Source organism: Eublepharis macularius, chromosome 1 (genome assembly GCF_028583425.1).
Source record: "Eublepharis macularius isolate TG4126 chromosome 1, MPM_Emac_v1.0, whole genome shotgun sequence".
Classification (NCBI taxonomy): domain Eukaryota; kingdom Metazoa; phylum Chordata; class Lepidosauria; order Squamata; family Eublepharidae; genus Eublepharis; species Eublepharis macularius.
Genome location: NC_072790.1, coordinates 221,362,422 through 221,380,992, shown reverse-complemented (window position 1 = coordinate 221,380,992; position 18,571 = coordinate 221,362,422). Strand labels below are relative to the sequence as shown.

The 18,571-nt window shown below is 44.1% G+C and overlaps 1 protein-coding gene across 2 annotated transcripts in view; it reads right to left on the bottom strand.

Moving 5' to 3' along the window:
• Nucleotides 1–9,246: 9,246 nt before the first annotated feature.
• The window catches only part of ZNF395 (zinc finger protein 395), a 46,431-nt gene continuing 37,106 nt past the window's right edge, over nt 9,247–18,571 (bottom strand). For both annotated transcript variants that reach the window (XM_054988531.1, XM_054988538.1), the window contains exon 10: nt 9,247–17,213. In XM_054988531.1, coding sequence (XP_054844506.1) covers nt 17,102–17,213 — 112 coding nt within the window. In that variant the 3' untranslated portion in view covers nt 9,247–17,101. The remainder of the gene's footprint in view (nt 17,214–18,571) is intronic.

The following is an 18,571-nucleotide window of genomic DNA, read 5'->3' as shown; positions in this document are numbered from 1 at the left end:
GTTTCTCTCTTAGCCACCTTGAGTTTAAAGAGATAAGATGCAATATAGACAATTTAAATAAAGCAAAACAAATAAATACATTCCCAGCTTTTTTTCTGTCCTCTTACTGCTTCCGGTCAAAGAGATTTTGCCTGTTTTTTTTAAAAAAAACACACAAACACAACCTTTATTCCAGAGGTACAATCTGGATTAGCACACACAATTGTCATCTGTCTCCAGCCTGGATTAATCTCCTGCTCAAAACTCAACAGATCAGTGTAATCAATCTAATACCACTGTATACTGCAAGATAAGACAGCAGGACTTCTGATACAGAACACTTTTGTATCAGATGACAGGAGTTTTGTGCTCCCCAATCACAAATCTCAGGAGAAGCAGCTGCAACTTATATCAAGATCAAGCTCACCTGGGCAAGAGAGGTGTAATGGCCTCTGTTATTAATGGGATGTTATTTACCAGGTGATGTTATCTACCTTCATGCCGTGAAAAATTTCAGCTGCCCATTTCCACACATTTCACTTCTGTTAAAGGGATGGGACATTTTTCTCCAGGCCTTCTGGCAACCCTACTTGTATGTGATTTTTAGAGGGGATATAAAGGTGAAGGGCCCTGACCTGAGTAACCCAGGTGAGCCTGACCTCATCAGATCTCAGAAGCTAAGCAGGGTCGGCCATGGTTAGTAATTTGATGAAAGACTTCCAATGAAGATCATGGTTGCAAAGGCAGGCAATGGCAAACCAACAATCTCTTGCCGTGAAAATCCCATCAGGGGTCGCCATAAATCAGCTATGCACTTTCGACCGTAAAGGTGAAGGAGCTCTCTCTGCAGAATCCCCAGTTTCTTAAGCTAAAGGCTCTTGCCACATCCTGTGTTCATAGAGAGTTTGTAAACATGATCTTACAGGGAAAGTATGCATCCCTAGTGCTAAGCAATCAATCCGTGCATTTGGGAGAACACCAGGTTATGGCAACAATATTGCACTTGGAGGGTGGGGCTGTGGCTCAGTGGCACAACATCTGCTTTGCATGCAGAAGTTGTCCCAGATTCATTCTCCAGCATCTTCAGTAAAAAAGGATCAAGCAGAAAGTGATGTGAAAGACCCTATCCAACACCCTGGAGAACTGCAGCCAGTTAGGCCAATGGTCTAACTCAGTTGAAAGCAGGTTCATATGTTCATGCCTCTGTTGTACATATCAGCAGATCTTGTGGCTGAGCCCAAAGAATGGCTCATCATAGCAAATGCCAGAGAGCACACCTACTTTGCTTTGGGACCGCTGCCTTCCCAACCCCTGAGGGTGTTGGCTTTGCCCTTGATTTCTAGTTACTCTTTGAAGTTCCCATCGGCAGCAATTCATTATCTATGGGGCAAGGCAACCAAAAATGGCTTGGAACTCTTTCAGGAGCTACACCTGAATCAAGAGGAGTATTTGGATTTCGATCTGAGGGCCTGAATGCAGGAATATGCTGTCCAAAAACTTGCAGGCTCTGGATTTACATTCATCTGCTGGATGCCTTTCAGCAGAATCCTAGTCAGGAAGAAAACCCAATGATTTCAAGGAACAGGGTTTGTTGCAGCCTTGTCGTGGTTCTGTTTTCACTGGCTCTTGTTGTTTAGAGTCTCTTGATAGTTTTTTGGCTAAGTATTGCTGTGGGTTGGATGCAGACTAAACTGGCAGTTTCCTGCTGCAGGCCTCACGAAGGTCATTTTTCAGGGTCAGCTGTCCCTGCAGAGCAGCATTTTATGGAGATCATTGGGTTGTAGGGTTGCCAGCCTCCAGGTGGTGGCTGGAGATCTCCCGGAATGACAACTGATCTCCAGGCCAAAGAGATCAGTTCCCCTGGAGAAAATGGCTACTTTGAAGGATAAACTCTACAGCATTATATCCCACTGAGGCCCCCTCCCCTCACCAAACCCCGTCCTCTCTAGGCTCCACCATCTCCAGGAATTTCCCAACCTGGACCTGGTTGCAGCGGGAGAGGAGAGGCAGGAAAGTTCTTTTTGGTGGATGGAAAATTTAGGCTGGGTTCCAACTTTGATGTTTGTGATGCTTTTAAATTTTTATGCCGCTTCTATTTCCCTTTGTGCTGCCAGTTTTGTTTGCTTTTCCTTGTGCTTAATTATCGAGAAAACGGGATACAAGTCTTTCGAATAAATAAACTGCCAGGCACTCAGACAGGCAGCAATAGTGCGACAGAAAAACTTCTTTTCCAACACCAGGCTGCTACTTCATAGGAGCTGTTAATGAAAACCTGTTGATAAATAAATCCTAAGGTTTTGTGATATTTTACTTTTGCTTCTGAAATGCCCTTTCCTCACCTTTTTCATTCTTGCTGTGAACTACGATTCTCAGGAGACCTTGCAAAAGAGGCCAGTCTGACAGTAACCACCTGCTGAAACTAGGATCAGAAATCCTGTGTATTGAAATCGGTGGGATTTCTTGAGAGCCGAGCGAGTGAATGTCAGGCAGGAGGGACCCAATCCCCTCTGAACCCAAAGAGATGTTGAGAATGGTGCACAAAACAAGCGTCCTTTTGCACGGCACATTGCTGGGCACGAAGAGTTAAACAAAAAGATCCTTTGCTAGGCATTCCTAGAAAGGAACCACTAAATGTCAAAAATATGGGACCAGGATGTAAAGTGTGACACGCTCTTCCTGCTTTTTGTCTTTTCCTGGAAGGTGGCTTTTGAAAATATAGGCATTACTTCCCCGTAATGCAAGTGGTTTTTCCTTGGTTCTCATTTCTCCCTTACATTCATGGGATAGCTAAATACAGCCAGGGCCTACCCGCACCTGGGGGCAGCTTCAGGGGTGTTGCTGACCCCACATGTGCGCATGCAAACTTGGACTGTGTGATGAGGTCACTGTGCATGCCATCATCACACAGGGCGTGCCGCTGCAAGCCAGCTGCCCCATTGGTGCAACAGGCAGCTGGGACGGCGCACGAGTGGCCTCCCAGCCCTCCCGCTCAGTTGCCCTGCATCGCCCCAGCCACCTGCCGCGCTTGGCTGGCCCGCAGCTGTGTGCTGGCGGCAGCAGTGGCGGTAGCACGGGGCAACTGAGCGGGAGGGCTGGGAGGCTGCCCACTCAGTTGCCCCTGAAACCCTTTTTTATGAAGAAGGCACAGACCAGCTTGGGACATCTCAGCAACAGCAGGACTTTTTGTTACACATGTTAAAATTTTGTGAATGGATTGTATGAGCACTGTCACTTTAAAAACATTGTTCTCTCCTGCTGCTACTGACTGGTTGGACTTTGCAACATTGTTCTCGAGCGAGTGCAGTAACTGATTTGTTCTGAATGTATTTATGATGACTTGAATTACACTAGCACTTTACTGTTGTAAATTACCCTTTCCAACATTATACTTATGATTGTCTTGCTGGAGGCTGGTTTGTAATGACGATGTTATGGTTCAGTTGTGCACAGATGTGTGATTTCTGATGTATGTATTGTATATATGGTATTTTGGGAGAAACACCATTCTGTTGGTGAATTTAACTTTCTAGGTGCTACAGGAGGGAGGGGCCAGTTCTGGAATGGAATTTGATTAGAGGGAGAGTGAGTCAGTTGGTGGAGGGGAGTTGAAAAGTTGAAAGTTGGTGGCTGAGGAGAGAGAGGGATGGCTCTGAGGGGAGTGGCAGGTTTGAGTTAAACTCCAGTAACAAAGTCTGTTCTATACAACATCCAGCTAGGGCATGAGTATGGAGAAGGAGGGAGAGATATTAGGAGTTTTGGTTTTTTTCCCTTATGTTACATATTCCATGTTCCATTCACTGCATACTTGTCTGGGTGGAGTTATGATCTTAAATAAATTTTGTTGATTAATGAAGGAATGAAGACCCTCTGTTCCATATAGATCCCCAATCGCTTGGGTCCGCTAGGAGGGGAGAGAGACAGGTCAAGGAATACAAAGGGACATAACTAGAGAGAGGGCAAGAGGCTGTCCCACCTAACCGGAAATCCATCCAGGGACAGTGGTGACAGCAACTTCCTGGAGACTGGAAAGTGAGACAGCCCCTTCAGGTGCCTGGCTAGGCGAAAAGGGAGGGGTAGACAGAGCAGGGTCTACCAGTGGGAGGAAAGGCCCCGATTTGCCACAGTATGTGTCTATGTATTTAATAAGAAATGAACAATACAATATATTTAATAATTTAAGTTGGAGCCTGTTACATACATTTCTTTATTGGCGGTTCTTTGTTAGTCTTCACGATTTTGGTTTCTTTGGGTAAGGAGGGATGCCCGGTGCCTGAGTGCTGCTCCAAAGTTTCTTCCTGGCCTAGCCTCATCTGTAGCTTATTCTCTTTCTCCAAGGAACTCAGGGGCTACTCCCTGCTTGGGATGTCTGAGACAGAATTCATATGCAGATTTGATGCTTATCAGACTTGGACTCAATAGAGACTGGGGTGGTTAATATACACTATTCCAGTTTGTCCTACTTTATTAATCTGTCAGGGTATGGGAGTGGTCCACACCCACTCTGACTGGATCATTTATTCTTTTGGCTAGATCTTGTTTTCATCTGTGCTCTGCAGTGCAATGCAACACACCTATATATTGGAAAATGGAGTATCAGACCTTCCTGCCCTTCTGCTGTTTGTAGCTTTAGTATATGTTTGTTTGTTCATTCGTTTAATTTATAGTCCGCTCTCCCTGCAAGCAGGCTCAGGGATTACATGATTTACATATCATGTAAATACATATGATTGATAAAACATTGGTAATAATCACATAAAACTGCACTAAAATACAGTGCCAAAACATCTAAGGTGGTTGTATCACACCTCACATCTCAAAACATCCTTAAGGTGTTGCTATCCCTGCCAATTGAATGTGACCCTTCATGCATCTGATGAAGTGGGCTCTTGCTCACAAAAGCTTAGGCCACTGTAAATACATTAGTCTTTAGGTGCCACAAGACACTTTGTTTTTTTGGCTACAGCAGACTAGCATGGCTACCTTTCTAGAATTTTTGGTTTTTAAGGAAGAGAGGAAAGGTTGGGGGAGAGCACATCTTAGAAATGCACGAGAGGCTCTGCAAAGCATAGGTAGACGGGGGTTTGTTTTACTGTAATCCCCGAGTGCTACCAATGTGTTGAATTTCCAAAGCAAGAAGGTAATCAGGGTCTATTATCAGCTAAAGCATATCTTATCTGAGTTAAGTGATCCTGAGAGTCGAACATGGTTGACAAAAATCCCTACAACCAGCAAGTGTCCTGTGATTTATTGAAAATTGCTCAGAGGTCTCACTAGTGGACCTATTGTCTCTTTACTGCACACCCCGGCTGCAGAAGATTCTAGAATGTTTCTTTTAGGATTTGATTTCTCTCAAGTATTCCAAGTACAGAGACAAATGCGCTCTCCCTCAGAATATTGGGAACATTCTTTGGTACCAAAATTGGGACCGACTTGCAAAGAAACAGATAGCTATTAGGCAGTTATTAACTTATTTTATATAATATTTTATTTTATATAGGATGTTCATTTGAGTCTGAAACATCTGTGTCATTTTGTTTTGCTCAGAGCTGATGTGATGCATAGTTGACATTTCTCAGTGCCCTTGGATTTCTTCCCTCACTGAAATTCCTTCCCACAAAGTTTTTGACAAGAACCATGTTCTGTTGTGTGTCTTTATTCTCTATTTGCAAATTCAGATGATAAGTTATTTTGGGATTCCCTTATTTATCCAGGAGCCAAAGTCCATGTGTCCATAGATAACGGGGAGAAATATGTGCCAGAAGATTCAGAACCAGAAAGGCCATGTGTGACATCAACATGTCAAGGAGAAGAGAATATTTTACAATATTCTGAAACCACACTGTCAGCAGAAAATCCATCCAATGGAGGAAGTAAATGACCCCATTCCTTGTGGGGGTGGTCAAAAGACTCTTGGAGAAGCTATAGTTAATATAGGAGTTGACGCTGGTAAGAAACAAAATGTTTACAGGGAAAGCTCAGTCAGAATTCAGGCACCCCTGAGAGCATTTGCACAGGAGGAAAAATATGCAGATGCCTGGTGTGTGGAGTATCTCTGTCTTATCTATCTGATCTGTTACACAGAAATCAGTTCCAACAACCATAAGAAGCAGGGCCTATCTTGAAAAGCTGCCTCTTCAGGATGCTTTGATGAAGACGAGTATTTGGACCAAGCAATTACTGGGAGCTCTCCAATCCCTATTCCTTGCTTACAAATGTTTAGTGTTGTAGGTTTTCCCCACCTTGGGAGACAGGATTTATACAATGAAGACGTCACTTTTCAGAGGGGACAGGGATTCTAATCTGTCGGAGCCCTAAACAGTAAAATGGCTTGTGGCATTTTAAACTAATGTATAAAAGGATGACAACACTGGCCTACTTGATAGAGTTGTTAGGTTCGCACAAGATAAATGCTTTGATTCCTTGGAGGTGTTTATAAAATCGGGAAGTAGAACCATGTATTCTCCTTGGTGGGAGGTAGGATAAAAGATAGCAACAAATGTATTATGCCAGAAGTTTTTGTGAGCCAAATCCTGTTTTGTCATATTTCCTTTTTTCACTGTATTTTGTATGAAGACATCCAAACTTGTTGTCTTGGCTTTCTTAGGTGAAAGCTTGTTTTAGGTGCTACAGCTGTTTGAAGCAATATTGGCAGCTGCTTGGAGCTGGGAGTTAATAGTAATTCTAAGACATTGTCTGAAGCCATTGATCTATCTGGCCGTGTATTGTCTATGTGGATTAGCAGCAGTTTTCTAAAGTCTCCAGCTACAGGTCTTGAATGCATGAAGCTGCTTTGTACCGAGACAAATTATGAGTGTATCAAAGTCAATATTGTCTATTTGACCGGCAGCAGATCTCCAGGATCTCAGAGAGCTTTCACATGGCTTAGTACAAGATCCTTTTAGCTGGAGACGCCAAGGATTGAACCTGGGACCTCCTGCATGCAAAGCAAAAGTTATACCACTGAGTCCTGCTCTCCAAGATCCTTTTAACCAAAAGTGATAAGGATTCCAAACCAAACTGGTGAAGAACTCAGGAAAGAAGGCAACGGCCAGGTACTTCTCCAGGTAGGGGCCTGCACATCATGCCCCTCATCCCTGCAGGAACTCAAAGTATACTATAAGCTTGGCAACCTAGGGGGGCGGGGTGTGTGTGTGTGTGTGTGTGTGTGCGCGCTTTGTTTTTCGAGGCAAGACACTGACAGTGGAGGTTTGCCATTGCCTGTCTCTGCCACCCTGGTCTTCCTTGGAGGTCTCACATCCAATTACTAACCAAGGCTGGACCCCTACTTAGCTTCTGACAAGAGTGTGTTTGCCTGGGCTATGAAGGTCAGGGTTGGGATAGCAGGGGTTTTGAGACATACCACACAATAACCATCAGACCAATGTGTGAGCCACCCAGCTCTCTTTTTAATTACTTTCTTAGGAGGTTGGAGATGGGAAATCACTAACACTGCAGGTGCTTCATCTTTCTCCAGAGAAAGCTGCAGTCAGCAAGATTGACAGAATCTGGTGAAGTCATAATTCATAGCAATTGAAAGTGAGGGGGTGGGAAATTCCTTTTTAGAAACATCCAATTATATATTGCCCCACCCAACTCTATCTCATCCAGCCAAGACTCCATTCCTTTTTTTTTTTTAATATCCAACCTAGCCCAGGAGAGCATGTTATCTCACTCCATGCTGGCAACTCTATCCGGTTTCGTCTTAAGGGATCTAAAGCTGGTTCACCCATACTCCACAATCTTGTGTAAGAACAAGCTTTGAACAGCCATAGCTTTGTAGATACTCAGTTTCTTGCAAACTGATACAATCCTCGATCATCTTTTCTATAATGCAATTATGTTGAAAATACCAGCTGGAATCCAAAACACCTCAGGTGACATTCTGTGTGTGTGCACAGATGCGGACACACACAAGCTTTTCAGTTTACCTGTTCCGGGGAAAGCCTCCTGCACCTCCCCAAACAGCCTCCAAAATTGCCCTCCCAGCACCACCTTGAGAAAGAAAAACTTGAACCTGTGAGTTTTGAATTGATGGTTTTGAATTCAAGCCACCGGGAACCTTATTGTAGTAGATTGGTTGCCGTTTTCCCAAAATTGAGGCATTACCTTCTTGCAGTGGGATTGTACTGTCCCTAAACTTGTTTTAAGGCGCTGTGAATTTTTTTTACCGTATTTGTTTAACTAAATGTTGTACTACACCTTAGATATAACTTTACAATACAAAGATAAACTTCCTTACTTTTACTCGCTGTTTACTCACTGGCATCAGTTCCCAAGTCTTTAATTTTCATCTAAGGACATATGGTTGTGTTAACTGCAGTTCAGCCGACTTATCTGCATTGTGCTGTACATGTTTTGTATTAGGAAAAAATTATGGAGTCTTGAGCACCACAATTTGACTCTTGCTACCTAAAATGGCAGTCACCTTTTGCACTGCCAGAGCACTGCATTGCTATGGAAGTTGATTTGGCTCCATCGGTTTGAAGAAGAATTGGGCTTTAGATAATGCATGGGGTGGTCCTCTAGGGCCAGCTATCTTTCCCAGCATGGGTGCCAGTGTAGCTTTTCCTATACTGTCCTGGGCCAATGGCATTAAAAGACTTCCACGCTTGTGATTCAGTCTTCCTGGCATATTTACAAACTATTCAAGTGATGCCAAGTGAGCTGAGCTGCGCTGGTGGAATACTTAGGTTACTTCCACACAGGGACAATTCTCTGTTCTGCATTGACTGCTACTGTGAATGGTGCTTCCGCATGGAGATTTATTCCAAGCTTTCCTCTCTAGCCTACTTTGTTGCCCTTCACCACCAGCGGGCTTTTTACCGCATCATCTATGACCAATTCTTAACAAAATGGATCCAAAACCAACTGGTGGGGGAAGAGATGGTGTGCAGGAGGAGAAATGTGCCAGATATGAGCGGAGTGGAAATCTGCAGATTCATTTCTACATTTCCCCAATCCCAGAAAGATCTGCTATTGCAGGTTTGGGAGGGGGGGTGGGGAAGCAGTGCAGCCAGGGAAAGACCAGGAGGTTGGCGGAAGTAAGACAAGTGTCACATGGAAACCAAAACCAGCTTCACTGCCATTGTTGGTGGAGAGAGAAAGAGCAACAACCCCAAGTGAATCCAGCCTACTCAGGCTTGCATAGGAGCAATCATGCCAGGAGAAGTACATGTGAAGCGCATCACGAGCAGACATTTCCAGTTCAGCAACTGCGTCTTTTCTTCTACAGAGAGAAGTGGAGGTGGGAAAAAACACAGATGGCTATCAGGTCATATCATTTTATTATAAAATATATTTCGTATTGCTGTTGTAAAAATTACATTTCACATTTTTTTTGTTTACAATAAAAAATAATACTTGGAAGACAATTGAAAAGCAAAGCTCCAATTAGACAGTAATTCACCAATACAATATATTCCCTCATTAGGCTTGATAGCATATCACCATCCAAAAGAGTGGCTGTTAGCAGATTAAAGCATCCCACCTTTCCCCCACTCAAAATGTCTCAGAACTAGGTGGAGCACTGAAGAGGCCCGCTGTTTCTCACCACATTCCTTAATTACTAAGCCCACGAAACAGCTAAGCTGTGTAACTTGGATTTATGGAGATCTGAAGTTAAACTGGACTAGCAGCTTTATCATCCAAACTGGCTAGCTTAATTTCCCTGTACTACTATTACATAATGGTTGGGAGGAGGGCAAAGTGGCTTGGCTCTCTCCCCATCCTCCACCTCACTTTTGAAAGGAAAATTATTGATGCTCTGCCTGACGCCCTTTCCTTGCATACATAGCCTTCTCCACCAGAGTAAATAGCTCTAGTAGATGTAAAAGCTTGCAGCCAGATAGCGGTCTTCGGGTAGCAATTGCTGTCAATCCCAGAGCCTGAGTTGGCAAATATTGTGTGTGCATACATGTGCACACAATGTGCTCACACACACCACTGTGCAACTGTTCAGCCATTTGAAGGGATCCAGCAGTTAAATGGGAGGGGGCTTTACTTGGTTGCAGACTGGGCTAAACTTTGTCTAATGGTGTCCAGTCCAACTACTCACAGACTGGTAGGTATCAAAGGTGCTGAATTTCTCCACAGTATTTGTCTCTTTCGCTCTCACATTTGGGGTTCTCGCCTCCTGCCTAAAACATGGTTTCACAGTGCATAAGAAGGACAGAAATTTGCCTCCAGTTAGTGCTGCTAAGAAAGCTTCTTACGGTATATACACGTGCATAAAACCTTTCTGCTCTCCCTTCTGAAAAGAAAACCAACCCCAAGTGTGTGTGTTGGGGGGAAATTGTTCTTAGATCTGTAACTCAAGTTACATTTTCAAGGAACAGATGCAAAGTCACAAGAACCTTGAAAACAGGATGTGAAATGACAAGGTGTGCCATAGAAAGAAGAGCCATGGGACGCTTTTTTTTTCTTTAACACATCCCAAAGCAGAAATGCACCTGCGAGCATGAAAAGGCATCTTTAGCTGGGTTCAGCTATGACTAGCCACACTGCAGGTTGGCTGTTCCTATCCAATACGTCATCAAAATGGTCAGAGGAACATGCGGGGGAGCTGCTTCCTTCTGACTACAGTAAATCTTAATTTATGAAAGACAAAGGGACAGAGAAAACAACCACATTTCAAGAGGAAACCTGACCTGAGAAATTGGGGGGGGGGGGGTGTTGTCCTAAATTGTTGCAATTCCCCCCCCCAAAAAAAAATACAAGAGAAAAAGCTCAGAAATGTAAAATTTCTGGAAACACTAAAACTCTTCATTTGTTGGGGGTGGGGTGGGGTCCCACCAAGGAGCCCAGGGCAGTTTTTCCTCCATTGGTTTTATCATCGATACTAAAGTCAACTCCATCTTTGGGCTCAGAAGTAGTATCTAAATCAGATCTCCCAAAAGAGCTTTTAGCAAAGTACTTGCAAATTCTGATGTGGCCTGGTGTGGTTAGCACTGAACAGAAGGGGGGCAGCGACAGGAGGGGCCATGGCTCAGTGTTTTCCATCATCACAGGCTCAGTCCCCAGCACCTCCAGTACAAAAAAACGGGAGAGCAAGATATGCAGGTGTCAAAATCACAGCTGGAGAAAGAGGAGCATTCGAGAACGATCCCCTTCTAATTTTCTCACAGATGGCCAATTTTTCTCTTCCTGACCTTCACATTACTAAAAAGCAAGATTAAAAAAATAAAACATATTCCCAACACAAACAAAAAATCACTGACATATCTCATTCAGTCAAATGTGTACCGCACAGCTCACAAAAATAAGTGTAAAGGGGGGAAAAAACCCTTATCCCATTAAAAAAAATATTGATAAATATATTCCTATGTAAGATTTTTTTTCCACGCTCCAAAATTAAGTGCTATAAATTTTGGAATGAGGCACTGGAGAAAGGTTGGTGATGTGCTCCATGGCAGAGGGACAGCTCTGACTGGTCTCCACCAATGGAACGTGTTCCTATGATATCTTGAAAACAGCAGAAACATTTTATGCCCAAGAGTCTGCGTAGCTTAGCAAGGGAATACCATATACCATGTGCTTGAACATCTGACTGCTTCTTTGGAAATCCTTTACAATTCTCTTTTCTCCCCCTCCCCCCTGCAACCCGCCTTAATCAAAATGAACAAATGAAAGATTATCTTTTTTAACGCATGGCCCAGGCTTCTGATAGTGAGGAAACTGATCTTTGGGCATACTTGGAACTTCTCCCCGAGTCCCAGCAATACAAGCAAGAAAAGAGTGCTTTCACAACTCCCTCCCCCTTTTAACTGGAGGAGAAATTTCAAAAACCATTTATTGCCCAGTGTTACTTTAAATCAGGGATGGAAGCCCATTTTTTTTAAAAAGCCCTCCTTCCAGAAAGATTTGGGGTAGGGGGAAATAATTTCTACTTGAGAACCATCCAAGATTGTTTGGCTGTAGAAACCTTTCAGACAATCTACAGCAGAAGGAAGAAAAGTTCTGAAACTTGAATGTTGATTTTTGATATCGTGGTGTGAGGGGTGTGTGAGAGAGGGGGCAGAACTGAGAGAGGGAGTGAAGCAGGTATCCATACTCTGAAATTACAAACCTGCCAATCAAATTCTGCCTTTTGAGGAGAAAATGAGTGGAAAATGACAAGGGATAAAGGATGTGGGGAGGGAGGTGTCTTCTTTTTACCCTTTCCCCACCTAAAGTTCTTTCCCATGAAATGCTCAGGAGGGCAAAAGTGTACAAAATTTATTTTCCAGCCAAGCACTGCAGTCTACACAGGCCTAGCAGATTCCAGCGGAAAGGAAACTGCTTTTCCCAGCTTACTGTTTGGTGTTCCAACTGAGGGCCAAGCTACACATGACGAATGACACTTCAACAGCAAGTGTATTTTCTCCCTGTTCACTTGCCCTCCACTCAATCCACTTGCCGTTCAAGTGTCATTTGTCATGTGTAGCTTGGCCCTGAGTGTTACAGCACCTAATCAGAAACAAAAAGCTCTAGGAGTGTACCCCCAGAGGAGACTGCCTCCCTCTGCACTTCATGACCCCCAGAGAAGAAAGTTAGGGAATAGAAATATCTGCTGAAATGCTTTGACAGAGGGAGCATTTGGCTCATTTGATGCAGGTGTTCCAATGCTGAACCAAAGCCTCCAGCCACCTGTGCTGAACCACTGACATCACTGGTTTGTGCCTGACAAGAGGCCTCCAGACAGAGAAAGGCACAGCAATGCCTACACCAGGAGAGCCAAACCATTTCCCTTTCTACAGGGCCACAAGTCAGCATTGAAAACTGACACAAGTGTAGGGCCTTCCTCCCATCTGACAAGACGAGACTTCTGAGGGGGTGGAGGCCTTTCCACCATTCTACAAAAGTGGGCTGCTAGAAGGACATGTTGCCATAGCAGCTGAACATCAGTCTTGCCTGTGGTCTGGAAAAATCGACTGCTACTTGGGGAGGCTCAACTTCATTTGGGGACCTCCAGTGGCTGATCCCTACAACAATCTATTTTCGGCCATTTATAGAGGGAGGGGCTGTAGCTCAACAGCATCTGCGGTAAAAGGATCTCTAGCAGAAGGGTACTGGGAAAGATTGTTCTCTGCCCAAGATCCTGGGAGAGAGCTCCTGTCAGGCACAGTGGGCTGTCCTGAGCTACATGGACCAGTGGTCTGACTCAGCATGGCAAAATCCTGTGGTTTTGACACTGGTGGCAAGAACAACAGCACCTTGAACGCCACTGGTGGCATAAATGGAAAGTAAGTGGAATGGAATGGGAGAAAGTCAGGTACAGGGAGGCTTAGAACATAAAAAAGAGCCCTGCTGGATCAGATCAGTGGATCCATTCAGTCTTGTTTCACTCACAGGCCAACCAGTTATCCTGAAGGGCCAATAACAGGGTACCAAAACCAAGGCCTTCCCCTGATATTGCCTCTTAGTGCTGGTATTCAGGGTTTTACTGTCTCTGGATGGGGAGATACCCTCCAGTAACCACGGCAACTAGCCATTGATGGAAGTATTCACCAAGAACATGTCTGAAAACAGAACAAAACTGACAACCAGGTTCAGCATCGTATAACAGTATACTGAAATGGAACTCTAGAAGTGAAGGGAGTAGGAACATTCACTGATTATATAGAACTGGGTTCAAAGCTGAAATGAATGGTTTTGTCCCAGTTGAAAATGTGGTAAATTTACAAGACTCAACATTCAAATTCAGGTGGGGAGAGCAATCTCAGGATTTCAAAAGCCAAACATATTTTGAAAGTCACCAAAATTCAGGTTCTGTGATCAAAACTTCACATTTGTAGAAAGATTCAAAAGTTTTCTCCTGCCCTTGTGAAGTTGTCGGTTTCAGATTTCAAGGGGAGGGGAAAGATCACAAGCCCTGGCTGAAATCTGAAGTTTAGATATCCTACATGTCCACGTTCACAGTGTGAAAGCGTCCATATGAGATCAAATTTTAGCATTCGGATTCAATGAGCCTCTAGATCCTTACAAGGCCATTTTGGCATCTACCAGTTTAGCACTGAACAGAAGTCTGGGCTAGAAAAATAACATACCCCACCCTCCCGCAACATACTATGTATCTTATGCACAAAATTAAACAAAAGAGCACGAAAATATCAACAAGCACCAATAATGTACAGAAACTCTTTTTTTATACTGTCCCCTCCCCCAACCCTTCCCAGTACCCTTGAATCAATTGGGCTCACATTTTTGTATAGAAATAATAATTCTCCAAGTCACATGGTTCAGTATCTATTTTACAAGGATAGTTCAGCAGGCGGGAGGTAAGGTCTTTCCCCAATAAAGCAACAGGCTTACTCCTGCTACAGAACCTGCCCTGGGTTTGCATCTTTAATTTATGGCTCCTGATTATCAAAACGCTGGGAGGAACCCCCCACAAACAGTCCAACCTCTTTCTCTTTTCATTGCCACTCCCTGCCCTTTGCTGTGGCACTTTGCACCGTGCAGGTCACATGTTGGTTGCAGCTGCCATTTTACATTTGCAGAACAAAAGCAAGTTGTAAAGCATGACTTTAGAAATGAAGGGCACCATATCCCCATTAGATTAAATCATGGCTCCTTAAGAAGAGGGGCTAAGGGTTATGACGACAGACATCATGTGAAATGACATCACTGAGGTCCTCTGCTTGAGCAGTGCTTAACCCGCAATTGTGTAATAGGCATTTTTGCCGAGGCAGAATGCTAGCTTCCGGCATGAGGCTTCGCAATGTGCTCCAACTGAAGTGCAGTCTATTGAGTACGCCTGTCCCTCTGGGATGCTGTATGCCTATAAATTGGATGGACCATTGACACAGGGCCTGGGCACATAATGCCAATGTGCCTAGGCCTCTACCATGTCTTTAACCCACACCAAACCCAGGAAACAGTTTTACAATTTGGTCCTTTGTACATGGTCTTTTAGCCACATAAAATCCATATGCAAATGTTACAAAGACACACATGAATATTCAGTGGGTATGGGGCAGTACAGGCGGGCCCAGTGGGAGAATCTAACCCCTCATCTGTGTCAGCACATAAGATGAGCTGTATTTGTGGTTCATGAAGGGCCCACAGGAAAACAAGAAAAAAAATCATGGGGGGGGGGGGACTCCTGAAAAACATTTTTCTCTGAATTTTATCTGAAACTTGAAATGAAAAAAAAATGGAAATCTGGGAAGGACTTTTTAATCCTTTTTATGAAACATTTCATCTTTCAAAACAATGAATGAAATACTCTTTGAAGCAGTGTTCTAAAATAACACTCTTACTCATGCTCTTACAGAAAAATGTCTTGAGGCAGAAAAAAACCTCACAATCAAGGAACAAGCTCGCACGTGAAAAAGAGTAGAAAAACTTGTTCCAGTTCATGTGGAACATCCACTGCAAATATTTTCAAGTATAAATTACTTATTGGGAAGAAATGAGATGTCAGTAAAATAAATATATGCCCAAGATAGAAGGCTCCAAAGTTTCTGGAAATGCATTCTCTCTAACTGAGCCAATTCCAAAACAACCACTTGGTCACTTCACTGTCAAGAAAAGTGACGTCTGTGCCAGCTGCATTTTGTAACAAACACATGGCAATGCTACTATCTATTTTGGCTGCATCCAGATGCCAAAAAGAGTCCTGTTCACAGGACTGAAAAGATTTGGCACTAGACTAGGTCAAAAAGAAGAGCAGGGCCAGCCCAAGAAACTGCCCCACGAGACGTGCTCTCTCTGCATGACCTAAGAGTTGTGCTCTCCAGCATGCTCTGAGAAACTGTTAGGGATTCTGGAATGCAGCACTTGAATCCACATATTGCTTCTCAGGTGCTCAAAGGCTTGGACAGCTTGTGCAACTGGGCTGGACCTGCCAAAGAAGGGAGGGGAGCAAGGGACACTAGCTCAGCTATACGTTTTGGCATCCATGTCTGGTTTGCTCCAACTACAACCAGAGCAACTACAACACTACCAGACAGCATGAGTTTTGCTAGTGCAATGACAGCTTCACACATTACATTTCCTGTGTACATTTATTTGAAGAAAAAAAAACAAAAACCCTGCAACTTCAATGTGTGAATAAGTCACATGCACTTTTGGAGACACATGCGCTATACTCAAAGACCAATCAGGGAGCCAGGATTTCTTGGTCAAATGTGCACTCAGCAGCAATCTCCAATTTGCTGTCATGCAATACACAGAATGGCCTGGAAGGGTCAAATGAGAAGTGCAGGAACAATGCCGCAAGAAAAAGAGGACCCCATGCTGTCACTGCCCCTCCAGCGGTGCAAGCAGCTCCATGAACACGGAACTCTTCTAGTGCTATTTGCCTTGCAGCAACCAGATTCCCCAAAGGGGGCATCCAGACCCTCCCCTGCCTTGCAACTGCTCCACGCTGAGGCCCTGGTGAAGTCATCTTTCAAGTCAATTTGAGTGTTTTTGCTTCCCCCCTTAAAGTGAACAAACAGCATCAGTGAAAATAAAGTCAGCAAAGTGTTTGCAAGTTCTTCCTAATTCATGGTGTTTCTAGTTACTTTGATTTTAATTTAATGCAATGCTGATTGTTTTTCCGACAGCATCTGTTTTGCAAAAGCAACACACGCTTCAGGGTGCAAGTTATTCATTCTTGGGGGGGAGCCAGCAAACAGGAGCAAGTCAGGTGCTTCCTCTGTCATCAAGCTGACATTTCCTTTGTGCCCGTACGTATATTAGGGGAGGTGGGAAGGATATACTTAAATGCTCCACGTTGCAACCCAGCCAACTCACCCACATACTGGGGACAGTTCAAAGTTCTTTGGTCCCTGGGCCCACCGAGAAACAAGTCTGTAAGATCTATCAAGCCAGACGTTCTCTTTTTTCCTTTCTTTGCCCTTCTTATTTACAAATAGAAAGGGAGACTTGTGTTTTTTTTTAAAAAAATGAAAATGTGTAAAAAAAAAAATCCCCGCAAAACATTGAAAGTTAGAAAACCTGGCAGATGTCGACTGTACAGAGCTCAGGATGAGCATGCAGCTCCCGAAATCTCCAACGAAGCACCAGGAGTCGCTTCCAAGGCCACTGAGCCCCAGATGTGGCAACACACATGGAGGTCTGGCCAGCTGCTTTTGGCCAGCGGCAAGAAGGAGATCTCCAAACCTTCCCGTGACAAAGGGTGTATGTGTGCACACTCTCAGTCCAGAAATCGTTGGCAGGCCTTTTTCCACCGACAGGCTGTGCACCACTGGTCCCGGTGTTCGATGCCATAAACTTTGCGGCACTTCTTGGCTTCGCCGCGGACTTTCCTGCAGATTAGCAACCACAGTTTGTTTGTTTAATCAAAATGGCTTTAGCGCTATAACACAGGGTCTCCAAAGTAGCTCGCAAAACTATGAAAAACATCTAAACAATAATTAAAAGTATAATATACAATAAATATACAGGAAGAGATACACAAACAATGAGTATGAAGCATGAAACGCCTTTATGTCAAGTCAGATAGCTGATCAGACACCCAAGCACTAGTTCGAATTGAATCGAATACCTTTATTGGCATAACAGGACATACATATGCACCATCAGCAAGGAGGCCAAAAAAAAAAAAAACCCTTGCCCCATCACTTAAACCATTCCTCTCCTCTTCGATGCACAACAAAGAAATTTAGCCACAGACTCAATGATCCCAGGGTTACCAAGCACTAGTTAACTGTCACTACGTCTCCAGAAACTGAGCTATTTAAGGCAAGGGGGTGTGGCTCAGTGGCAGAGCCTCTGCTTTGCATGCAGAAGATTCCAGGTTCAATCCTGGCATCTCCAGATAAAAGAATCAGGTAACAGGTGATGTGAAAGACCTCCGAATGAGGCCCTGGAGAGCTACCAGTCTGTACCTGTATACTGGCTTGACCCAGTATAAGGCAGCTTCATATAAGGTCTCTCTCAGCCCTCCTATTTGAGACCCTTTCAACTAGAGATGCTATAGGCAGAACTGGGAGCCTTCTACATGTCAACCATACAAGCTATGTCAAGGCAATAAGCTATGGTTCCCTTCCAAAGGCAGAAGGACTGTTTGTTTATCTTGCATTTTGCAACTGAGTCTTCATCAGAGCATAACGTTCAGAATTCTCATGTGTGTGTTTATGTGTATAAACTGTCATCAAGTGACAGATGACTTATAGTTACCCCATAGGGTTTTCAAGGCAAGAGACATTTGCCATCGCCTTCCCCTGTGCAGGTTTCCTTGGTGGTCTCCCATCCAAGTACAAAGTACTTCCCATTCAAAGAACTCCCATCCTGGACTTCTTTGAAGGTTTCCGATCCAAGTACTAACCAAGGCTGACTCTGTTGAGCTTTCAAGATCTGACAAGATTGGACTAGCCTGGACCATCCAGGTCAGGGTCAAAGCTACCTTCCATAGGGTCAAACTGATGGTCTACCTAGTCTTCTCAGCCTGATGCTGACTTCTGGGGTCTCAGCTCTCTCCAAGCCCTGCCACCTTTTCTACTGGAATTGCTAGGAACGGAACTTGAGGTCTTTGTCTGCCATGTGTGTGCGCTACCACTGAACTTCCACCCTTGGCGTCAGTGAAAATGGTAACAAAGGTTGAAGAAACCCAAAATATCAGGGCAGAAGCTCAATTCAGACGGGGGTGAACCAGCAGACAGAC